The 22,312-nt window shown below is 42.9% G+C and overlaps 1 protein-coding gene across 1 annotated transcript in view; it reads left to right on the top strand.

The window, feature by feature from the left end:
* The window catches only part of LOC309568355 (uncharacterized protein), a gene marked incomplete at both ends in the record, with an annotated part of 45,571 nt that overhangs the window by 21,331 nt on the left and 1,928 nt on the right, over positions 1–22,312 (top strand). Inside the window, 6 exons of the mRNA XM_082274020.1 lie at positions 9,200–9,359; positions 9,774–9,881; positions 11,601–11,725; positions 11,963–12,244; positions 12,346–12,471; positions 15,082–15,241. Coding sequence (XP_082130146.1) covers positions 9,200–9,359; positions 9,774–9,881; positions 11,601–11,725; positions 11,963–12,244; positions 12,346–12,471; positions 15,082–15,241 — 961 coding nt within the window. The remainder of the gene's footprint in view (positions 1–9,199; positions 9,360–9,773; positions 9,882–11,600; positions 11,726–11,962; positions 12,245–12,345; positions 12,472–15,081; positions 15,242–22,312) is intronic.

Here is a 22,312-nt window from a genome sequence, read left to right as displayed (position 1 = left end):
AGACCCGTCATTCACTACATGTAGGCGTGTGCACACATACTGCTCCACCATGTTGGTAAAATGCTGCCTCCTGCTAAGACGTTCCATCTGAGCTGCTGGTGCTGCTGTTTGTTGTGGCGTGCTGACAAAGCTTTTCCACATTTCGGCCATGCTAACCCTGCCTTCTGAGGTGCTGGCGGTGCCCTGGTTGCGTTGGCGACCTCCTCCTCCTCCTCCTCTGCCTTGTGCTTCCACTGTGGCCCCGCTGTCAGATGGGAATGCCAGCAGCATGGCGTCTACCAGCGTGCGCTTGTACTCGCGCATCTTGCGATCGCGCTCCAGTGAGTGAATTAAGGACGGTACGTTGTCCTTGTAACGGGGATCCAGCAGCGTGGCCACCCAGTAATCAGCACAAGTTAGAATGTGGGCAACTCGGCGGTCGTTGTGGAGACACTGCAGCATGTAATCGCTCATGTGTGCCAGGCTGCCCAGAGGCAACGAAAGGCTGTCCTCTGTGGGAGGTGTATGGTCCGTGTCCTCTGTATCCCCCCAGCCACGCACCAGTGATGGCCATGAGCTGGCCTGGGTGCCACCCTGCTGTGAACATGGTTCCATCTCCTCCTCCAGCTCCTCCTCCTCCTCATCCTCCTCATCCTCCAGAACTGTGCCCCTGCTGGACAATTGCGTCCCTGGCGTTTGCGTGTGCAGGAACCCACCCTCGGAGCCCCTTGCGAATGACTGCCCTGAAAGCCTTGGAAATGTTACCTCTTCATCCTCCTCCTCCTCCTCATCCTGTGCCACATCCTCTTCCATCATCGCCCGAATTGTTTTTTCAAGGAGGCATAGAAGTGGGATAGTTAAGCTGAGAACGGCGTCATTGCCACTGGCCATGTTGGTGGAGTACTCAAAACAGCGCAACAAGGCACACAGGTCTCGCATGGAGGCCCAGTTATTGGTGGTGAAGTGGTGCTGTTCCGCAGAGCGACTCACGCGTGCGTGCTGCAGCTGAAACTCCACTATGGCCTGCTGCTGCTCGCACAGTCTTTCCAGCATGTGCAAGGTGGAGTTCCACCTTGTGGGCACGTCACATATGAGGCGGTGAGCGGGAAGGCCGAAGTTACGCTGCAGCGCTGCCAGGCGAGCAGCAGCAGGGTGAGAACGCCGAAAGTGCGCACAAACGGCCCGCACTTTCTGCAGCAGCTCTGACATATCGGGGTAGTTTTTAAGGAACCTCTGCACCACCAAATTCAGCACATGCGCCAGGCAAGGGATGTGCGTCAAACCGGCTAGGCCCAGAGCTGCTATGAGATTTCGCCCGTTATCGCACACCACCAGGCCGGGCTTGAGGCTCGCTGGCAGCAACCACTCATTTGTCTGCTGTTCCATGCTCCTCCACAACTCCTGCGCGGTGTGTGGTTTGTCCCCCAAACAGGCAAGTTGTAAAACTGCCTGCTGTCGTTTACCCCTGGCCGTGCTGAAGTTGGTGGTGAAGGTGTTACGCTGTCCGGATGAGGAGGCGGTAGAGGATGAGGAAGCGGAGTAGGAGGAGTTAGGAACAGGAGGCAAACTGAAGCGCCCTGCAATCCTCGGTGGTGGAAGGACATGCGCCAAATTGCTATCCGCCTCAGGCCCATCCGCCACTGCATTTACCCAGTGTGCCGTTAGGGAGATATAACGCCCCTGACCGTGCTTACTGGTCCACGTATCCGTAGTTAGGTGGACCTTGGCACAGATGGCGTTGCGCAGTGCACACCTGATTTTTTCCCCCACTTGGTTGTGCAGGGAAGGGATGGCTTGCCTGGAAAAGTAGTGGCGGCTGGGCACGACGTACTGTGGGACAGCCACCGACATAAGGTTTTTAAAACTGTGCGTCTCCACCAGACGGAATGACAGCATTTCAAAGGCCAATAATTTTGAAATGCTGGCATTCAGGGCCAGGGATCGCGGGTGGGTAGGGGGGTACTTCCTCTTCCTCTCAAGTGTTTGGGAGATGGAAAGCTGAACGCTTCCACGGGACATTGTGGAGATGGTTGTTGGTGACCCAGGTGGTGGTGTTGCTGACAGATCGTCTGTTTGCGGGGTGGCAGGTGCCGGTATCACTACAGATGTGGCTGGAGCGGCCGAGACTGCAGCAGAAGAGGAAGCAGGATGAGCCAGAGACGTTTCTTGGTTTTGAAGGTGTGTACTCCACTGCAGCTCGTGCTTTGCACTTAGATGCCTGATCATGCAGGTTGTGCTCAGGTTGAGAAGGTTCATGCCTCGCTTCAAGCTCTGATTGCACAGGGTGCAAACCACTCGTGTCCTGTCATCAGCACATTTTCTAAAGAACTTCCACGCTAGAGAACTCCTTTGAGCTGACTTTGGTGCGCTCGTTCCCTTGCTGCGTTGGGCAGTAGCGGGCGTAGTGTCTAGGGCACGGCCGCTCCGCTTCTGCACCCTGCTCCCTCTTCTGCTGTGCTGGTGGCTCTGTGCGACCACCGCCTCTTCCTCCAAACTACTCAGTTCACCTGCATGACGTTCATTCCATGTGGGGTCGAGGACCTCATCGTCCTCCACATCATCTTCCACCCAGTCTTCACCCCTGCCCTCCTTGTCGGTCTCCACAATGCTGAACGCCGCAGCAGTTGGCACCTGCGTTTCGTCATCATCGGAGACGTGCTGCGATGATCCTTGCATGTACTCATCTTGAGAAATAAGTGGTTGGGCATCGCTGCACTCAATCTCTTCCACTTCTGGGGCAGGGCTAGGTGGATGGCCCTGGGAAACCCTGCTGACAGAGTCCTCAAAAAGAATAAGAGACTGCTGTATGGCTTGGGGCTCAGACTGCTGGCCTGATTTGCAAGGGGGTGAGGTGAAAGACGGTTGGACATTGGCTGCAGGTGCCAACTCTGACCTTTCTGCAGTAGACTGGGTGGGAGACAATGTGAAGGAACTGGAGGCACTGTCAGCAGCAAACCAATCTACTATCGCCTCAACTTGTTCTGGCCTCATCACTTCTAGGGGCGTTTGATGCCCTACCAAATACTGATGCAGGTTCTGTCGCCTACTCACACTTGAGGAAGGTGTTTCACTTGTGCGTGTAGCTGGCACAGATCGACCATGTCCTCTCCTTGCAACAGGAGCTCTACCAGCAGCACCACGACCCAGGCCACGGCCCTTATTTGACGGTCTCCTCATATTTCTGTAATTTAAGATCTTGCCCTAGAAAGGTTTTTATTGAATAGCGGAATAGAAAATATGATCCAAAAAAAGTGTATGTATATCACACGTACACAACCACACTAGGCCCCAATTACTATTGTTTGTACCCCTAAAAGGCTAGATGAGGAGTAGGGGGAGTATGGAACAGGCAGCACCCTCAAACCTTCAGAAGTATGAGATGAACCCCAACAACTTGGAAAGGTGGATCTCTCTCACACGTACCGACACAGACTATCCCGCAATTCAATTGATCCTCAAAGGTTTTTATTGAATAGCGGAATAGGAAATATGATCAAAAAAAGTGTATGTATCTCGCACGTACACAACCACACTAGGCCCCAATTACTATTGTTTGTACCCCTAAAAGGCTAGATGAGGAGTAGGGGGGGTATGGAACAGGCAGCACCCTCAAACCTTCAGAAGTATGAGATGAACCCCAACAACTTGGAAAGGTGGATCTCTCTCACACGTACCAACACAGACTATCCCCCAATTTAACTGATCCCCAAAGGTTTTTGATTAAATAGCGGAATAGAAAATATGATCCCAAAAAAGTGTATGTATATCACACGTACACAACCACACTAGGCCCCAATTACTATTGTTTGTACCCCTAAAAGGCTAGGAGTAGGGGGAGTATGGAACAGGCAGCACCCTCAAACCTTCAGAAGTATGAGATGAACCTCAACAACTTGGAAAGGTGGATCTCTCTCACACGTACCAACACAGACTATCCCCCAATTTAACTGATCCCCAAAGGTTTTTGATTAAATAGCGGAATAGAAAATATGATCCCAAAAAAGTGTATGTATATCACACGTACACAACCACACTAGGCCCCAATTACTATTGTTTGTACCCCTAAAAGGCTAGGAGTAGGGGGAGTATGGAACAGGCAGCACCCTCAAACCTTCAGAAGTATGAGATGAACCCCAACAACTTGGAAAGGTGGATCTCTCTCACACGTACCAACACAGACTATCCCCCAATTTAACTGATCCCCAAAGGTTTTTGATTAAATAGCGGAATAGAAAATATGATCCCAAAAAAGTGTATGTATATCACACGTACACAACCACACTAGGCCCCAATTACTATTGTTTGTACCCCTAAAAGGCTAGGAGTAGGGGGAGTATGGAACAGGCAGCACCCTCAAACCTTCAGAAGTATGAGATGAACCCCAACAACTTGGAAAGGTGGATCTCTCTCACACGTACCAACACAGACTATCCCCCAATTTAACTGATCCCCAAAGGTTTTTGATTAAATAGCGGAATAGAAAATATGATCCCAAAAAAGTGTATGTATATCACACGTACACAACCACACTAGGCCCCAATTACTATTGTTTGTACCCCTAAAAGGCTAGGAGTAGGGGGAGTATGGAACAGGCAGCACCCTCAAACCTTCAGAAGTATGAGATGAACCTCAACAACTTGGAAAGGTGGATCTCTCTCACACGTACCAACACAGACTATCCCCCAATTTAACTGATCCCCAAAGGTTTTTGATTAAATAGCGGAATAGAAAATATGATCCCAAAAAAGTGTATGTATATCACACGTACACAACCACACTAGGCCCCAATTACTATTGTTTGTACCCCTAAAAGGCTAGGAGTAGGGGGAGTATGGAACAGGCAGCACCCTCAAACCTTCAGAAGTATGAGATGAACCCCAACAACTTGGAAAGGTGGATCTCTCTCACACGTACCAACACAGACTATCCCCCAATTTAACTGATCCCCAAAGGTTTTTGATTAAATAGCGGAATAGAAAATATGATCCCAAAAAAGTGTATGTATATCACACGTACACAACCACACTAGGCCCCAATTACTATTGTTTGTACCCCTAAAAGGCTAGGAGTAGGGGGAGTATGGAACAGGCAGCACCCTCAAACCTTCAGAAGTATGAGATGAACCCCAACAACTTGGAAAGGTGGATCTCTCTCACACGTACCAACACAGACTATCCCCCAATTTAACTGATCCCCAAAGGTTTTTGATTAAATAGCGGAATAGAAAATATGATCCCAAAAAAGTGTATGTATATCACACGTACACAACCACACTAGGCCCCAATTACTATTGTTTGTACCCCTAAAAGGCTAGGAGTAGGGGGAGTATGGAACAGGCAGCACCCTCAAACCTTCAGAAGTATGAGATGAACCCCAACAACTTGGAAAGGTGGATCTCTCTCACACGTACCAACACAGACTATCCCCCAATTTAACTGATCCCCAAAGGTTTTTGATTAAATAGCGGAATAGAAAATATGATCCCAAAAAAGTGTATGTATATCACACGTACACAACCACACTAGGCCCCAATTACTATTGTTTGTACCCCTAAAAGGCTAGGAGTAGGGGGAGTATGGAACAGGCAGCACCCTCAAACCTTCAGAAGTATGAGATGAACCTCAACAACTTGGAAAGGTGGATCTCTCTCACACGTACCAACACAGACTATCCCCCAATTTAACTGATCCCCAAAGGTTTTTGATTAAATAGCGGAATAGAAAATATGATCCCAAAAAAGTGTATGTATATCACACGTACACAACCACACTAGGCCCCAATTACTATTGTTTGTACCCCTAAAAGGCTAGGAGTAGGGGGAGTATGGAACAGGCAGCACCCTCAAACCTTCAGAAGTATGAGATGAACCCCAACAACTTGGAAAGGTGGATCTCTCTCACACGTACCAACACAGACTATCCCCCAATTTAACTGATCCCCAAAGGTTTTTGATTAAATAGCGGAATAGAAAATATGATCCCAAAAAAGTGTATGTATATCACACGTACACAACCACACTAGGCCCCAATTACTATTGTTTGTACCCCTAAAAGGCTAGGAGTAGGGGGAGTATGGAACAGGCAGCACCCTCAAACCTTCAGAAGTATGAGATGAACCTCAACAACTTGGAAAGGTGGATCTCTCTCACACGTACCAACACAGACTATCCCCCAATTTAACTGATCCCCAAAGGTTTTTGATTAAATAGCGGAATAGAAAATATGATCCCAAAAAAGTGTATGTATATCACACGTACACAACCACACTAGGCCCCAATTACTATTGTTTGTACCCCTAAAAGGCTAGGAGTAGGGGGAGTATGGAACAGGCAGCACCCTCAAACCTTCAGAAGTATGAGATGAACCCCAACAACTTGGAAAGGTGGATCTCTCTCACACGTACCAACACAGACTATCCCCCAATTTAACTGATCCCCAAAGGTTTTTGATTAAATAGCGGAATAGAAAATATGATCCCAAAAAAGTGTATGTATATCACACGTACACAACCACACTAGGCCCCAATTACTATTGTTTGTACCCCTAAAAGGCTAGGAGTAGGGGGAGTATGGAACAGGCAGCACCCTCAAACCTTCAGAAGTATGAGATGAACCCCAACAACTTGGAAAGGTGGATCTCTCTCACACGTACCAACACAGACTATCCCCCAATTTAACTGATCCCCAAAGGTTTTTGATTAAATAGCGGAATAGAAAATATGATCCCAAAAAAGTGTATGTATATCACACGTACACAACCACACTAGGCCCCAATTACTATTGTTTGTACCCCTAAAAGGCTAGGAGTAGGGGGAGTATGGAACAGGCAGCACCCTCAAACCTTCAGAAGTATGAGATGAACCCCAACAACTTGGAAAGGTGGATCTCTCTCACACGTACCAACACAGACTATCCCCCAATTTAACTGATCCCCAAAGGTTTTTGATTAAATAGCGGAATAGAAAATATGATCCCAAAAAAGTGTATGTATATCACACGTACACAACCACACTAGGCCCCAATTACTATTGTTTGTACCCCTAAAAGGCTAGATGAGGAGTAGGGGGAGTATGGAACAGGCAGCACCCTCAAACCTTCAGTATGAGATTGTGTTCACTGTACCCCACAAAGATTGAGTTCACTGCACCCCACAATGATTGTGTTCACTGCACCCCACAAAGATTGTGTTCACTGCACCTCACAAAGATTGTGTTCACTGTACCCCCCAAAGATTGTGTTCACTGCACCCCACAAAGATTCTGTTCACTGTACCCCACAAAGATTGTGTTCACTGCACCCCAAAAAGATTGTGTTCACTGCACCCCAAAAAGGATGTTGTTCACTGCACCCCAAAAAGGATGTTGTTCACTCCACCCCAAAAAGATTGTGTTCACTGCACCCCACAAAGATTGTGTTCACTGCACCCCAAAAAGATTGTGTTCACTGCACCCCAAAAATGATTTTGTTCACTGCACCCCAAAAAGGATTTTGTTCACTGCACCCCAAAAAGGATGTTGTTCACTCCACCCCAAAAAGATTGTGTTCACTGCACCCCACAAAGGATTTTGTTCACTGCACCCCAAAAAGATTCTGTTCACTGCACCCCAAAAAGGATGTTGTTCACTGCACCCCAAAAAGGATTTTGTTCACTGCACCCCAAAAAGATTGTGTTCACTGCACCCCACAAAGGATTTTGTTCACTGCACCCCACAAAGATTGTGTTCACTGCACACCAAAAAGGATTGTGTTCACTGCACCCCAAAAAGATTTTGTTCACTGCACCCCAAAAAGATTGTGTTCACTGCAGCCCAAAAAGATTGTGTTCACTGCAGCCCAAAAAGATTGTGTTCACTGCACCCCAAAAAGATTGTGTTCACTGCAGCCCAAAAAGATTGTGTTCACTGCAGCCCAAAAAGATTGTGTTCACTGCAGCCCAAAAAGATTGTGTTCACTGCAGCCCAAAAAGATTGTGTTCACTGCAGCTCACACACAGAAAAATGGATGTGGATCACTGACACCTGCCTATCTCCAATCCCACACCACACAGCAATATCGATTGTAGTTTGTAGAACACAGTTTCCCTAAAATTCAGCAGACTCTGTCCCTAACAGGATTGAGAAGAGATCGTAGATCAGGATTGAGTGCAGACCCCACCCCCCACACAGCAATATCGATTGTAGTTTGTAGAAGACACTGACCCTATATAATTCAGCAGACTCTATCCCTAAAATGCCTACAACTCGCCCTGCCTAAACACTCCGACCTGTCCCTCAATTCTATCCGGACACAAATGGTTTTTTCCTGCCTATCTTTCCCTAATCAGCAGCCAGCACGTTGATGTGTGCTCTGTCCCTGAATCTAAGCAGCATAATGACGCCGCTGCGGCTGCCTCGAACTTATAAAGACTTGGTCACATGCTTCAGACGGCCAATCACAGCTACTGAGACATTTGCAGGCATGGCTGGGATGGCTTAAGGCACACCAGTTAAACGATTGTTGATTGGCTGTTGAAAGCCCGCCATGAAAAGAGCGCCAAAGCATGCAAAACCCGGAAATAAAACGACCGAACACGGATTTTTACCCGAACATACAGTAAAGTGTCCGTGTCCGTGTTCGGGTACAAAAAATCCAATTATTCGGTACGAACACGAATAATACAGTCCGTGTTCGCTCAACACTATTGGTGAGCAGATCTCTTTATTCCTGAATTTTTCAAATTCACTCAGGAACTTAAAAGAAGTTTAATTTTATGAGCTAAGCACTATATGAAACACTGTTGCAAAATGTGATCACATGGCTCTGTTTATCTACTGAACTATTGTTCACTGTAAAATATTGTTCTGTACAATTATGAAGATATTCAGTGGCCAAGTATGAGTTGGAATGGTTACTCCCAGGATGGACCTTTGGCATTGGTGAGCAGATCCCTTTATTCCTGAAGTTTTCAAATTTATTCAGGAATTTAAAAGAAGTGTAATTTCATAAGCTAAGCACAGTATGAAACACAGTTTCAAAATATGATCACATAGCTTTGTTTATCTACTGGACTATTGTTCACTGTAAAATACTGTTCTGTACAATTATGAAGATATTAACCTTCTTTGCCCACTAAAACATGAACATTTTGTCCTACCTAAGTATCAATAAATAAAGTTTATACAGTGATGATTTCATTATAATTTGCATAAAACAATTCTTTAATATTGTTCTTGAACTCCATAGGCTGGGCTGAACAGCGGCTACGATACAGGATACTACACACTCCCAGGATCCCTCACACTCTCTGTAGCCAATTTATCATCTACAAGCAACGTCAATGTAACCGGACGTTGGGCATTTAAAGTGGACAAACTACATCCAGAAGATGCCAATGGAAGTATAGGTGAGGTTAAAATTGAATTGAACACTGAGATAGTAAAAGACATATATATTATCTGACCAAATCTGAACCAATTTAACCGATTCCCGACCGTCCGCCGCATTTTTACTGTGGCGCGCTGGCTCTCCTGCGTGAACCGATTTAGCTCTACACTGGGACATCAATTTTATTTGGGTACAGCTTTACATTATTTGCACACCTGCCAGGTAAAATAATGCAGTGCCATATCGCAAAAAATAGCCTGGTCATGAAGGAGGGTAAACCTTTTGGGGCTGAAGTGGTTATTTATTCAAAAAATGTCAAACATTTTTCAGAGGACGTTGTGTGTCTTACCGATTTCACCAAACCCAGATTGGGGTAGGTGGGTTAGGAGGCCTATGCATGTATAAACGTTTAGCTAATTTTTTTTCTTCCTAGATGAATCTACAGAAAATGAGAATTCTACGGACATTCCATTGACAACTACACCTGGACCTTTCACCACACACACCACAACTAATACTTCTCCTTTCATATTGTCTTCAGGTAACAAAAAATGAGCAACTATTCAAAGTAGTCTTCTAAAACATGGTCTATAATGAATCCCACCCTACTGCTGCTCTAGCAGATTCAGTGCAGCAGTCCCTACCTATGCGGGAGACTATGATAAAAACAGAGACAGCGGTTATAAAAGTCTCGTTTGGCAGTAGAATCAGATGCGTCTTCAGTTTTTACATGATTACTATAAAATGAAATTAAGGAATCCGTGACATAACAACAAATCAATACAAAATTTTAATACCAAGACTGTTTTCGCCATGGAGGATGTCTACAACTTTAGAACTTTAGGCAACATTTCAAACTTCAGTAACCCAGAGAAACCATCTAAAATGTCTCTATGTTAGATACCAGATCATATAACTGATATTGGATTGGGTGTTATGTGTTACTGCACTTTCCATATCATCAATGCTTTTTATTTTACCCTAAATTTAGGCAATTTGCAAACTTTGGTAACCATCCAAAATGTATCAATGGTAGATACAAGATCTTATAATTGATATTGGATTGAGTGTTATACTGTATGTTATTGCTCTTTCCATATAAGCAATGCTCAAAAGTTCCAATGACCTTGCAATTTAAGAGATGAATGCAATCTGGATCCAACACTGAATGAATTACTGCTTTGTATCATCAATTCTCTTTATTTTACCCTAATAAATAAGCCAACTCATATTTGTAAACATGTAAAGTACTATATGTACGTCCTTTTAAAGGATACGTTCACTTTTTGGAAAAAATAATAAATGCACTTTTTTTGCAAGAAAACAAAATGTGCATTTATCATTTTTTTTTTTTTTTTGTAAGGTGGCTACAATCATTAAATCACATAAATCAATAGCATCTATTGACTGCACCAGCAATCAACAGATCACTGGTGCCATGCAGGTCTCCAGAAGATCTGCTAGTGTATCCGCTTGCCCGTACATCCCGTACGAGTAAGCAGATACAATCTGACAGGAAGCTATGGAGTGTCATGGTGGTTAATTGAAAACTACAAGCCAACAGCCACCTGGAATCCATGCACAGAGCGCTGTCAATCAGTGACGTGTCTGGGGGAAAAGGAGAAGAACCGTGCTAGCTGCCACAGCGGGGATCAGGGAGGTGGGGGGACCGGTCCATTTTTAACCTGTTACATGTTATACCCTGAACATGTAAAATGTTACAAAAGGTTAACTTATCCTTTAAAGTAGAACTATAGGCAAAACTTTTTTTTTTTTAATTTTTGATTTAGATAATTTTTTTTGCCATCTGTGTCCCATTGGGTAGATTTACCTTCACTTCCTGTCCTAAAGCCAAACAGAAAGTGAGAGGAAATCCCAGCAAATTAGGAGAATTCCTTGGGGACACCCAGGTCACCAGGACTAGTTTTCCCATTGGAAAATATCCCCTGAATTACTTTTCTGGGGACAACACAAAATTTGGGATTTTCTTTTACTTTCACTTTCAATGATAATGGTAAACAGGACAATCAAAGAGGGGGAATCCCCTAAACGTGGCACAAATAGCAGTAAAAGCTGATAGGGGTTCTAATCCCTCTCCACTATATCCAAAACTATAAAAAAGTTAGTTATACTTTAAGTTGAACTCAAGGCAGATATAACCAACACAAATTAAGGCTGCCCCATGTTAAAAGTCAAAGGTTTTCATTTTTTTTTTCTTTTTTCTTATATTGCATAACATGAAGTTTAATCTTTGCTTTAGATCTTCTCTACCCATATGGATCCGCTATCGACAATATCAGTCCAAGGGAACTTGATGGAGGGTCTCCAATTATATTTTCTTCCAGACAAATCCCGCTTTTTGGAAGAAATTACTCTTATCTTTATGTAAGCATCATAATTGATATTTTTTACATATATATTTTTAATTTAATTTCTGAAACATTCTTATAATGTTACAAAAAAACAATAATTTTACCATTTTGAAGGAAAGCTTCATTCTTTTTAATACTGTCCAATGGTTATACACTCATTCCTATGTATTAGACAATTAGCTACATTTCCCTTTACTGTATTGCTGTGGGTGCAAATAAAGAAAAATCTTCTCAATTTTCTCCTTCACAGGTGAATAATAATGGTCTGTTATCATTCAGCTCACCGATCAGTCAATACATACCACAAGCTCTTCCTGTTGCATTTGGAAACCCGTTCCTGGCCATCTTCTGGACAGATGTAGATAACAGATTAGCGGGTGATATATATTACCGTGAGAGCACCGATCCCTCTCTTCTGTCCCGCGCCACCTCCGATATCAGAACTTACTTCCATGCCGTAAATTTCACCGCTCAGTGGGTGTTTGTAGCCACATGGCACCGAGTTACGTATTTTGGATCTTCAACAAACCGGGTAAAGATATTAGTTTGGTGCCTTTTCTTTAAGCTGCAACAATGGCTGTTTTTTAAGGTTTTTGAGGTTTAGTCTTGAACAATCATTTGCTGTATTTACAGGTGAACACATTCCAGGCTGTCCTGAGCACTGATGGTGATCAGACCTTCCTTCTGTACAACTATGATGATATTCAGTGGCCGAGTATTTATGCCAATGGTTCCTACCAACATGGACCTTTGGCCTTGGTGAGCAGATGTCTTTATTCCTGAACTAGAAGTTTTTGAATTCACTGGAAAATTTCTAAGAAGATATTCAGTAGTAAATTATGCATAGGAATGGTTCCTACACGTTTTTAAATTCACTCAGGGGTCTGAAAGACGGGTAATTTCATGAGCTAAGCACCATAAAGAAAGACAGGTGCAAATTGTGATCATATGGCTTTGTTTATCTACTGAGCTATTCACTGTGTTAGTGATGATGATATGGTTTTCTATTGAGCAGATCTCTTTATCCCTAAACGATACATTTTTGAATTCACTCAGGGGTTTTTAAGAACTATTATTTAATGAGATAGGCACTGTGAGAAAACACATTTACAAGCTGTGATCACATGGCTTTGTTTATCACTGGAGCAACAGGTAACCACGTTAGTGATGAGATGGTGATTAACTGGGGAGGACTGGGCCAGGGGGCAGGGGGCAATTGACCCTTAGGCTGCTCTAATGCTTCCTGAAAAAGGCTGCACTGCTTCTGCCAAAGATATGCCTAAAGGATTCCTGGTGAACTGAAGTAAAAAGTCCCTGCTGCTGACCTAATGAGTGTGGATTGAAGTCAAGGACAGAGCAAAGGCCCCTCCCCCAGCATGGATGGTGTAAACTGTGTCTGAGCAGAGGCCAGTTCCATGCTCTACTGGAGACTCTCCTCCCCCACCCAGCTCCAACTGAGCAATTCCAGCTTTCCCCAACCACCCTCTGCGGGTCAGGTCAGGAACCCGGATTCAGCCAGTGAGTAGAGAGTACCTGGAGCAGAGTCTGGAATGGGGGCCAGGAGGAGGCCAGGAAGAGGGAGAGTTGGAGGGGGGCCAAGTTGCTGTACCCTGGGCCTCTGGTTTGTACTTACCCCCTGGGCTGAAAGTCGCCAGTCAGCCCCTGGTGATCAATGGCTTCACTGGAAAACAAAGCCAAAAACAAACAGTCCATTGCTTTGTTTATAAACACAAAATCAGGGTTGCAAGGAAATCTGAAGTGTAGGTCCCGGCTGCTTAGGCTGCATTCACATGTCAGCTTATAATCGCGGGCAGAACCGCCGCGGTTCCGCCCGCGATTCGGAGATTTATTGAAAATCGCGGGACGCCTAGCGTTGCCCGTTGATTTGCAATAGCCCCCCAAACGCCGAGCGATGTTGCCGCGATTTACGCCCGCCGAATCGCGGCAACATCGCGCAAACAAAATCGCGGGACGCAATACGCTCCAAAGAAGCTCTTGTACTTTTTTGGAGCGTATTGCGTCCCGCGATTTTGTTTGCGCGATGTTGCCGCGATTCGGCGGGCGTAAATCGCGGCAACATCGCTCGGCGTTTGGGGGGCTATTGCAAATCAACGGGCAACGCTAGGCGTCCCGCGATTTGCAATAAATCTCCGAATCGCGGGCGGAACCGTGGCGGTTCTGCCCGCGATTATAAGCTGACATGTGAATGCAGCCTTACTGTTAGACCAAACCTTATTCGTGCAAACAGATACTTAAATTAGACAAGTATCAAGATAAGAAACCTTGACATGTTTTACACAAAGTACTCTCATGACTAAAACCTTTGTGTATATGAAATGTGTCAAATCTACTCATTCTCAGTGCCAACTTAAGAGCATTATAGGTCCCCTCGCAATGCAGTGCACTGGAGCCCCGCCTACACAATCACCCACGGAAATAAAAATGCAAATTATCGATAAGGTGATATTTATTGGTACAGCAATATTTATTGGTGGCAGCCTAATGACAGCTTCCATGTTTGGTGGCTGGGTCCGGTGAACACACACATGGACGGGAGTCAGACTCGACTGTCCTTTGTGTGCCTGTTCCCGCGGAGGCGGACAGGCATTCCTGCAGTTGTGGGCTCCCCCTCCATGGCCCAGGTGGCCTGACAGCAGCGCAGGGCCGACAGGTGCTTGCCACCTGCTAAGTTTGGAGGTGGAATGCACACGGGAATCAGGACTAATGCTTGGCTGGATCTCTGGGCAGGTGGGGCCCCTGGGCAACTTCAGTAAGATGGCCCTGCTCATCCTAATGCCCATTTGTTTTTATTGTATGTACACAGACTGGGTAGTGGAGGAGACTAGCGTGAGCTAAGAAATGTGGAACTGTCTCCCCTGCAGTAATAGAGATATATTTTTTTAAAAGAGTTAAGGTGACATTTTTTGGCACAGGCCAGTATGCTTTTCTAACCCTCAGGAGCAACCTGAAGGTCAATTGCATCCTTAAATTTCTTTCTTATTGACCCCTATGCATTTTATGGAATGGTGAAATGTTGCCAAAGTGTTCCAATTTCGACAACTATTCAGTAATTTGACCCTAGGTTTTTTTTAAAAGATTAACGTAGATTAATAACCAAAAGAGCTAAGAGGATAGTTGAGCACTGACAATAATAGAATATTTGTACCATGAATTTATCTTACAATGTGTTCTACTTAAGCTGTATTTTATTTACATACTTGGTTAACCATTTAAGGAACTCTTGTCATCAAAGTTACTTTGCTCACTAAAACATGAACATTTTGTCCTACCTATCAATAAATAAAGTTTATACAGTATTCATTGTAATTTGCATAAACAATTCTTAAAAAAAAATCTTAAACTGCATAGGCTGGGCTGAACAGCGGCTACGATACAGGATACTACACACTCCCAGGATCCCTCACACTCTCCATTGCCAATTTATCATCTACAAGCAATGTCAATGTAACCGGACGTTGGGCATTTAAAGTGGACAAACTACAACCAGAAGATGTCAATGGAAACATAGGTGAGGATCCACTACGTTTTACACTGTGGTAGTGAAATACATATTATCTGACAAATCAGAGCTAATTTAAAGGGAAAGTATTGTATAGTTTTTGTGAGCATATATTTAGAGTTCCTAACACACATTGACAGGATTAATCAACAAGCTGATTTACTATTGTACTATTTACAACATAATTTACTGTAGATTTTCATCAACAGTAAAAAATAAGACACATAGCCATTGTTAGCTGAACCAACATAGTGATTACAGTCACGTCAACAACACATTCTAAGAAAATTAAGCTATCAATAAAAAAACTGAAAGAGAAACCCCCTTAGGTTTGTGGGACTTTAAGGGTAACAGTAAAGGCTCTCATAAGAGAAGTTTTAACGTGAAGTAATTATAAAATTATTTATTTTGTAAGGTTGTGGTTGTAACAGACAATCATCATAAACTGTACATGTTTAGGTCATAGAATCGAAAAAGCATGAATGATACAATACAGTTGTAGGTACATAGCAGAGTCCAACGCGTTTCAAACTGTTTGTTTTAGTACATAAATCTTCCTCAGGGAGTCTGCATATGTTCCTGAAATACATGGTCAAATGTAAGTTCCAAGAAACAGAATATATATAAACATTTTACAGTGAAAAGTTTTTTACATGTAAAAAGTATTATTAGCATCTGCGACCACATGTTGCCCTTAAAGAGGTCCTGGAAAGCCTCTTGCTAGTCCAGGATACTCCTAGAGAGGAAACCTACTCCCAAAGATTGAAAAGGAAAAAGGAAAAAGGGGGGAAGGGGGAAGAAGAGGAAAGGGGAGGGGACAGAAAGAAAGGGGAGGGAAAGGGGGGGAAAAAGGAAAAGAAAAAGAAAAGAAAAAGGGGAAGGATGAAAGGACCCCTTGTGTTAAAAAGACATACCTGCAAAACAGTAGAGCCCAAAAGAAGGTTCCCCTTCGGGGGGATTGAAACTCCCATGCGTTGAGAGCTAGAGTCAGGTATAAAGATTTATTTTGTATCTGAAACAGTGAGTATATTTACAACTGTCAGAGATCCAGGGTTAATGTAAGTATGTATATAAGCATTATTACAGAAAATATTCATGTAAAATTCACCTGTTATGATGATTTTCATGTAGACATATAAAGAGGGGAAAAAAGAGAAAACGAAACCAGGAAAAATAGGGAAAAAAGGGAAAAAGGCTAATTTTTCCCAGGAAAATATTATCTTCCGATGTATATATCTCTTGGATTTATTGAAGTGGGACCCTATCAGGGGAAAAGGAGATATATCTTTTCAGCTTTGGTAGATCAAGATAATGTATATATTATATTAAGTAATGTGATTAAAATAGCTCTTACCTCACTAATTTATTGGAGGGTGTGGGGTATCCCATCAGTTTCCAGGGGTTTTGGGGAGACCTATATCTTCCCACTGGGAATATAAGTCCTTGCCTGAAAGGTATAGGACAGGGATAATATGCCTATATAGGTATACATTTTGCATATCTTATTATTGGTTAAAAGTAGGTATTCCACCTGAGACGATCATACCGTTCTGATTGAAGCCTGTCGTCACCGTATCCAATGAGGACAGCAACATATCATCCTATGAGATATAGGATGTGATCTAAAATTACTCGTCCTATGGATCCTGATAGTCACATAGAGAGAAAAAAATAAGATAAAACCCTCTTGTAATAAGTTGCCATCATAGTTAAGAAAAGAGTTTTTAGTTATATAGGTCTCCTCCAGAGTACTCACTGTTATGTATAGATATCGGAGCGATAGGCGTTCGGTGTTGCATCGGAGAGATAGCTCTCCGTTCTGGCTCTCGGCGTCCCCTTAAGTACCCAAGTGTCCAGAGTCTCGTGGTAATTCCCGCGGGAGCTTTGTAAATAGTTACGTCATATCCGTCTTTTACCACCGGAAGTTCCCCGGACTGGCGGTGACATCACATCCGCCCAAATCAGAGGCTCCGACGTGTGTCATTTCCGCCTGAAATGCCCGGAGATTATTCCGCTGGACTGGCGGTGACGTCATATCCGCCCTTTTCTCTAATAGACTCCGCTAATATGTCCGCCTAAGTTGTAGCGGTATAGTCATGCGGTAGATACATAGAGGGGGGATAATTTTAATTAAATTTAATTTTTAATTGAAAGTGAAATAGACTTATGAATGGGATAAATAATACCTATCTATATTGTATATAGAGACTGCTAGTGGACACTTGTTTTAAAGAAAGGGGAAATCTGTAGAAGATAACGCCCCAGGCACGGGTGATGCGTATATCCCCTGGAAAAGATTGACCAGGGGTTTCAGGATGAGACATATGGAGCATAGCAACCAAATGTTAACATCCCGGAAACGCTCGTTTCTCCAGATGTTTGAGGGGCCTATTGATGGTCCCCATAGGAGATGTCTCACCCGTGCCGGGCTCTCATTTGCAGGGGAGCCCCCCGAGGGGAAAGAAAAAAAGGATGATATAAATGCCATGTTGGTGTCAATTACATGGACAGGGATACACGTTGGCTGGTAGGCCTACACAATGGGAAGAAAAAAAGAGATAACAGAATCTAGGAAAGGGGGGGTTTTTCAAAAAGAGGGAAAGGAAAAACCTCTGGTGCACAGGAGAGGGGGGGCAGGAGGGGCAAAAATTCCCCAATCAGGGGATATTTGCACAGAGAAGACCCAAAACCGGTCTGTAGTTGTAAATCCACCCACCCAGAGTTGACCTGTGACCAAAGGAAAAGATGTTAGTCGCAGAATGCATCACATATTTATTTTGGACAGTTTAAATGTATATCCAATTTAGGATATATTAGTATATTATAATGTTGATGATTTTGTGACCCACTTAGAGATCTGATATCTCATAAAGTTTGGTATCTTAGTACTATCACATAATCACGATGGGGGGAGGGGGGGGAAAAGAGGGGGAGGGTTTTACAATGTAGTAATGGTCCTAGTTTGAATAAGGAAAAGGTATTTGAGATCTAAGTGAGAAATTTATCCACATTTATATGAAGTGTGGAGTATATTTCCCAAGGGAAAAGGGACATAGAGAGTGAGGACCCTCAGTCTGTTTTCCCCGAGGAAAATCCCTCTAGAAAAGGCCTATAACTTTCCGCCTCATTTAGGCCAGGGGGGGTGGTTGCCGCAAGCCTAGCAATCCAGCGCATTTCCCGCTGGAGTAGCTGCTTGTTCCAATCACCCCCCCTGGCCGGTATATGTACCCTTTCAAGGGCATAAAAAGTTACCTTGGGGGTCCTGTATTTGTGCGTAATTGCCATATGCCTACCGAGTGGTAGATAGAGGTCTCCAATATTGAGACTCTGCATATGCTTATTGATGCGTTTTCCTAGTTCTTGCTTGGTCTTCCCGACATAGAAGGCCTTACATTCGCAGCGCATCAAATACACGACCCCCTTAGTTTTACAATTTACAAAATGTCTGGGTTGAAAAATTTCACCATTGGGCAGTGTGGTTGTTTTGCATCTGACTATCACTTTGCATTGATCACATCTACCACAGGGGAATGTGCCTTTTTGTTGACATGGGTCCTCTCTATTGGAGCCTTTGTACTCACTTTGTACTAGAGTATCTTTTATCGAGGTGGCTCTTCTGTATGTGATGGCTGGGGCTGGTGTCACTATATGTTGGAGGATAGGATCCTCCCTGAGTATAGCCCAGTGTTTTTTTAGAATTCCATAAATATTCTCATGTTCAGTTGAATAATTTAAAATTATTCTTGGTGGATTCCTGGAGGGTATTTCTTCCTGTTTCTGAGGTTTGAACAGTAAGTCCTGTCTTTTTAGGATTTGTACTTTGTTGTAATTTTTCCTGAGACATGATCTGGAATATCCCCTTTCTAAGAGTCTCTGTGTCAATTTATTTGCCTTTTCTTTGAAGTTTTTCTCAGAGGAACAATTTCTTTTAATTCTTAAATATTGTGAGTATGGAATAGATCTCTTAAGGGGTTGAGGATGAAAACTTTCTGCATGAAGCAGTGTATTGCCAGCTGTGGCTTTTCTGAATAAAGTGGTTGATAGTTGACCATCATCCTCTTTGATGATGGTAATATCAAGGAAGTCCACAGATTTAAAGTCATACTTCATAGTGAAAAATAAGTTCATATTATTCTCATTCAGTTTAGTAAGACACTCTTTAAGTAAATCCACCGGGCCATCCCATACCATGAAGATGTCGTCGATGTATCTCTGCCACAAAAGAAAGTGGCAAGAGTACATCGACAAGTCTTCATTGGTAATGATTTTATGCTCCCACTCCCCCAGGTACAGGTTCGCGTAGGATGGGGCACAGCAAGTCCCCATTGCTACTCCCTGTACCTGGAGGTAGTGGGAGCCTTGAAAAGAGAACACATTGTGTTCTAAGATAAATTTCAACAAATCCACAATAAATTTATTGTAGTTTGGTTCTTGTTGTCCCCTTTGTAGCAGAATATTTTTGATGGCCAAAAGGCCTTTGTCATGTGGTATAGAATTATAGAGGCATTCTGCATCTATGGTTACTAGAATAGCGTTCAACGGAATGGTAACATTTTCTATAATTTGAAGCATATGAATAGTGTCTTTAGTGTAGGATGTTAAGCCAATTACATGGGGTTTGAGGTGGGCGTCCACAACACGGCTGGCAGTTTCTGTTATACTACCGTTACCCGATATTATGGGGCGGCCGGGTGGATCTCTCAGGTTTTTATGGACTTTAGGTAAACAGTAGAATGTGGGAGTACGTGGATGTGATATCCTCATGTACTCCCACATCTCTGTAGTAATGGTGCCAGTAGTTCTGGCTTCATCAATGATAGCATAGTATTCTTTATTGAATTGTTGGACTATAGAGGCAGAAATTTTTTGATAACACGTTGTGTTGTTTAGAAGTTTATAACACATCTTCTCATAATCCACATTGTTCATTAGAACAATGTTCCCCCCCTTATCACTTGGTTTTAAGGTGATGTTATTATCTTTTTGGAGGGTTTTAAGGGCTTTACGTTGGTTTGGGAGGAGGTTATCTATAGTAGGGTTGACGTTTAGTTTGTTGATATCTTTTGAGACTTGTCTCACAAACAAAGCTATTGTGGGATTTTGATTTAATTGAGGAAATTTTGGAGATTTTTTCTTGAATTTTTTAGTTGGAGCTGGATCCTTTTTTTGTGTTTGTATGGATTCCTCATCAGAAGAACTGCTGAGGTTTTCCCAAATTTCTTGGTCATCGTAACCACTCTCCTGTAACAATATATTTAAGTCCCTGAGGGCTCGATATTCTGCCGCTTTTAATTTGGAGTCAGGTCTCTGCATTTTATCCGCTTGTTTGAAAAATTTGCTTTTGAAAAAAATATCCCTTGCAAAAAGATTAATGTCTTTAATGACACTAAATTTATCTGTTTTCTGACTTGGGCAGAAAGATAATCCTAAATTAAGTAAATCCTCCTCCTCCTGGGTTAAAATATGAGAAGAGAGGTTTATAATGGTTAATCGATTTTGTCGGTTATCTTTACTGCAAAGGAGTCCATGCTGGCTTGTGTTTTGACTGCCAGTCGCGTGTGAGGCTTCCCTAAAAAAATCCCCTTATTTACCGTGCCTTGAGTTTTATTGCCTGTCGTCCCTTCAAGTTGTGATCCGCTAGGATCTTGATTCTCGTTAGGGCCACTCATATTTTCACTAGTTGTAGCGTCGTTATTTCTAGATTGTGATGCTTGTCCTCGTGGTGTGTTGGTTTTAGTCTTAGTTTTATCTTTGTTTTTTCTCATTTGTGGATAGTCCGCTCGAGGACGACCACGTGAGTTAGATTGAGAGGAATTAGAGGCAGATGAGTCAGAGGAATGATAGTCACTCCTCTTGTATTCATTTCTGCGTCTTATATTCCGTTGTCCTGAATTCCATTTATACGCTTTACCTTCATTAAAGGCTATCCGATCTCTCCAGTATTTTTTCTCCTTTCTTTGTAATATTATTCTGTTATAGTCCTCCAGGTAAGTTTTTAGTTTTACCTCTTGTTCTATATAAAGAGGAGATGTTTTTAAAGGAGTAAGTTGTTTATTAATGGTAGAAACCTCTGATTCTATATGTTTCAATTGTTTTAAATATTCCGTTTGGAGAAGAACCATTAAATTTCTTGAGCATTCATTAAGAATTCTCTCCCAATCTTGTTTCAATTCCTGCGAAATATTTTCCAACGTTGGGAAGATCTGAATCCTCAATCCTAGAGGATTCAGACCTTCCTTCACATATTTATCGAATGTTTTAATATGCCAGTGTAGCGCTGACTTTTTTTCTAAAAATCTCTTTAGAGTAGAAAATAGAGTGTAGATGTCTGATTCTATTTGTTCCTTTTGTTGGAATTTACTCTCAATACCTGACATTAACTCCTCCCATCCATCCCCCTGAAACCCTCCCATCTCGAAGATGCGGTATAGAGCAGGCTATATAGATAGCCTGATAGAGGGTATATAGGGGAAATCTATTGTGGAAACTATTTCCCGCCTTAGCCCTTTTAATATGTAAGAAAACTAGTAAATTAATTAATCTCAAAAAAGTGGGTTACCAGGTAGTTATCTAAAAAGATGGGGGTAGGGTGTGTTATCCACCCGAAACGTAAAGTGTAAAATAGTATAGATAGCTACCAGGTAATTGGTTACCATAATCCCGTCATAAATTGAAAGAGAAACCCCCTTAGGTTTGTGGGACTTTAAGGGTAACAGTAAAGGCTCTCATAAGAGAAGTTTTAACGTGAAGTAATTATAAAATTATTTATTTTGTAAGGTTGTGGTTGTAACAGACAATCATCATAAACTGTACATGTTTAGGTCATAGAATCGAAAAAGCATGAATGATACAATACAGTTGTAGGTACATAGCAGAGTCCAACGCGTTTCAAACTGTTTGTTTTAGTACATAAATCTTCCTCAGGGAGTCTGCATATGTTCCTGAAATACATGGTCAAATGTAAGTTCCAAGAAACAGAATATATATAAACATTTTACAGTGAAAAGTTTTTTACATGTAAAAAGTATTATTAGCATCTGCGACCACATGTTGCCCTTAAAGAGGTCCTGGAAAGCCTCT

This window comes from Pelophylax lessonae, assembly GCF_965119305.1.
Source record: "Pelophylax lessonae genome assembly, chromosome: 12".
Classification (NCBI taxonomy): Eukaryota; Metazoa; Chordata; class Amphibia; order Anura; family Ranidae; genus Pelophylax; species Pelophylax lessonae.
The sequence above is the reverse complement of the archived record's forward strand: the minus strand, read 5'-3'. Positions and strand labels throughout refer to the sequence as shown.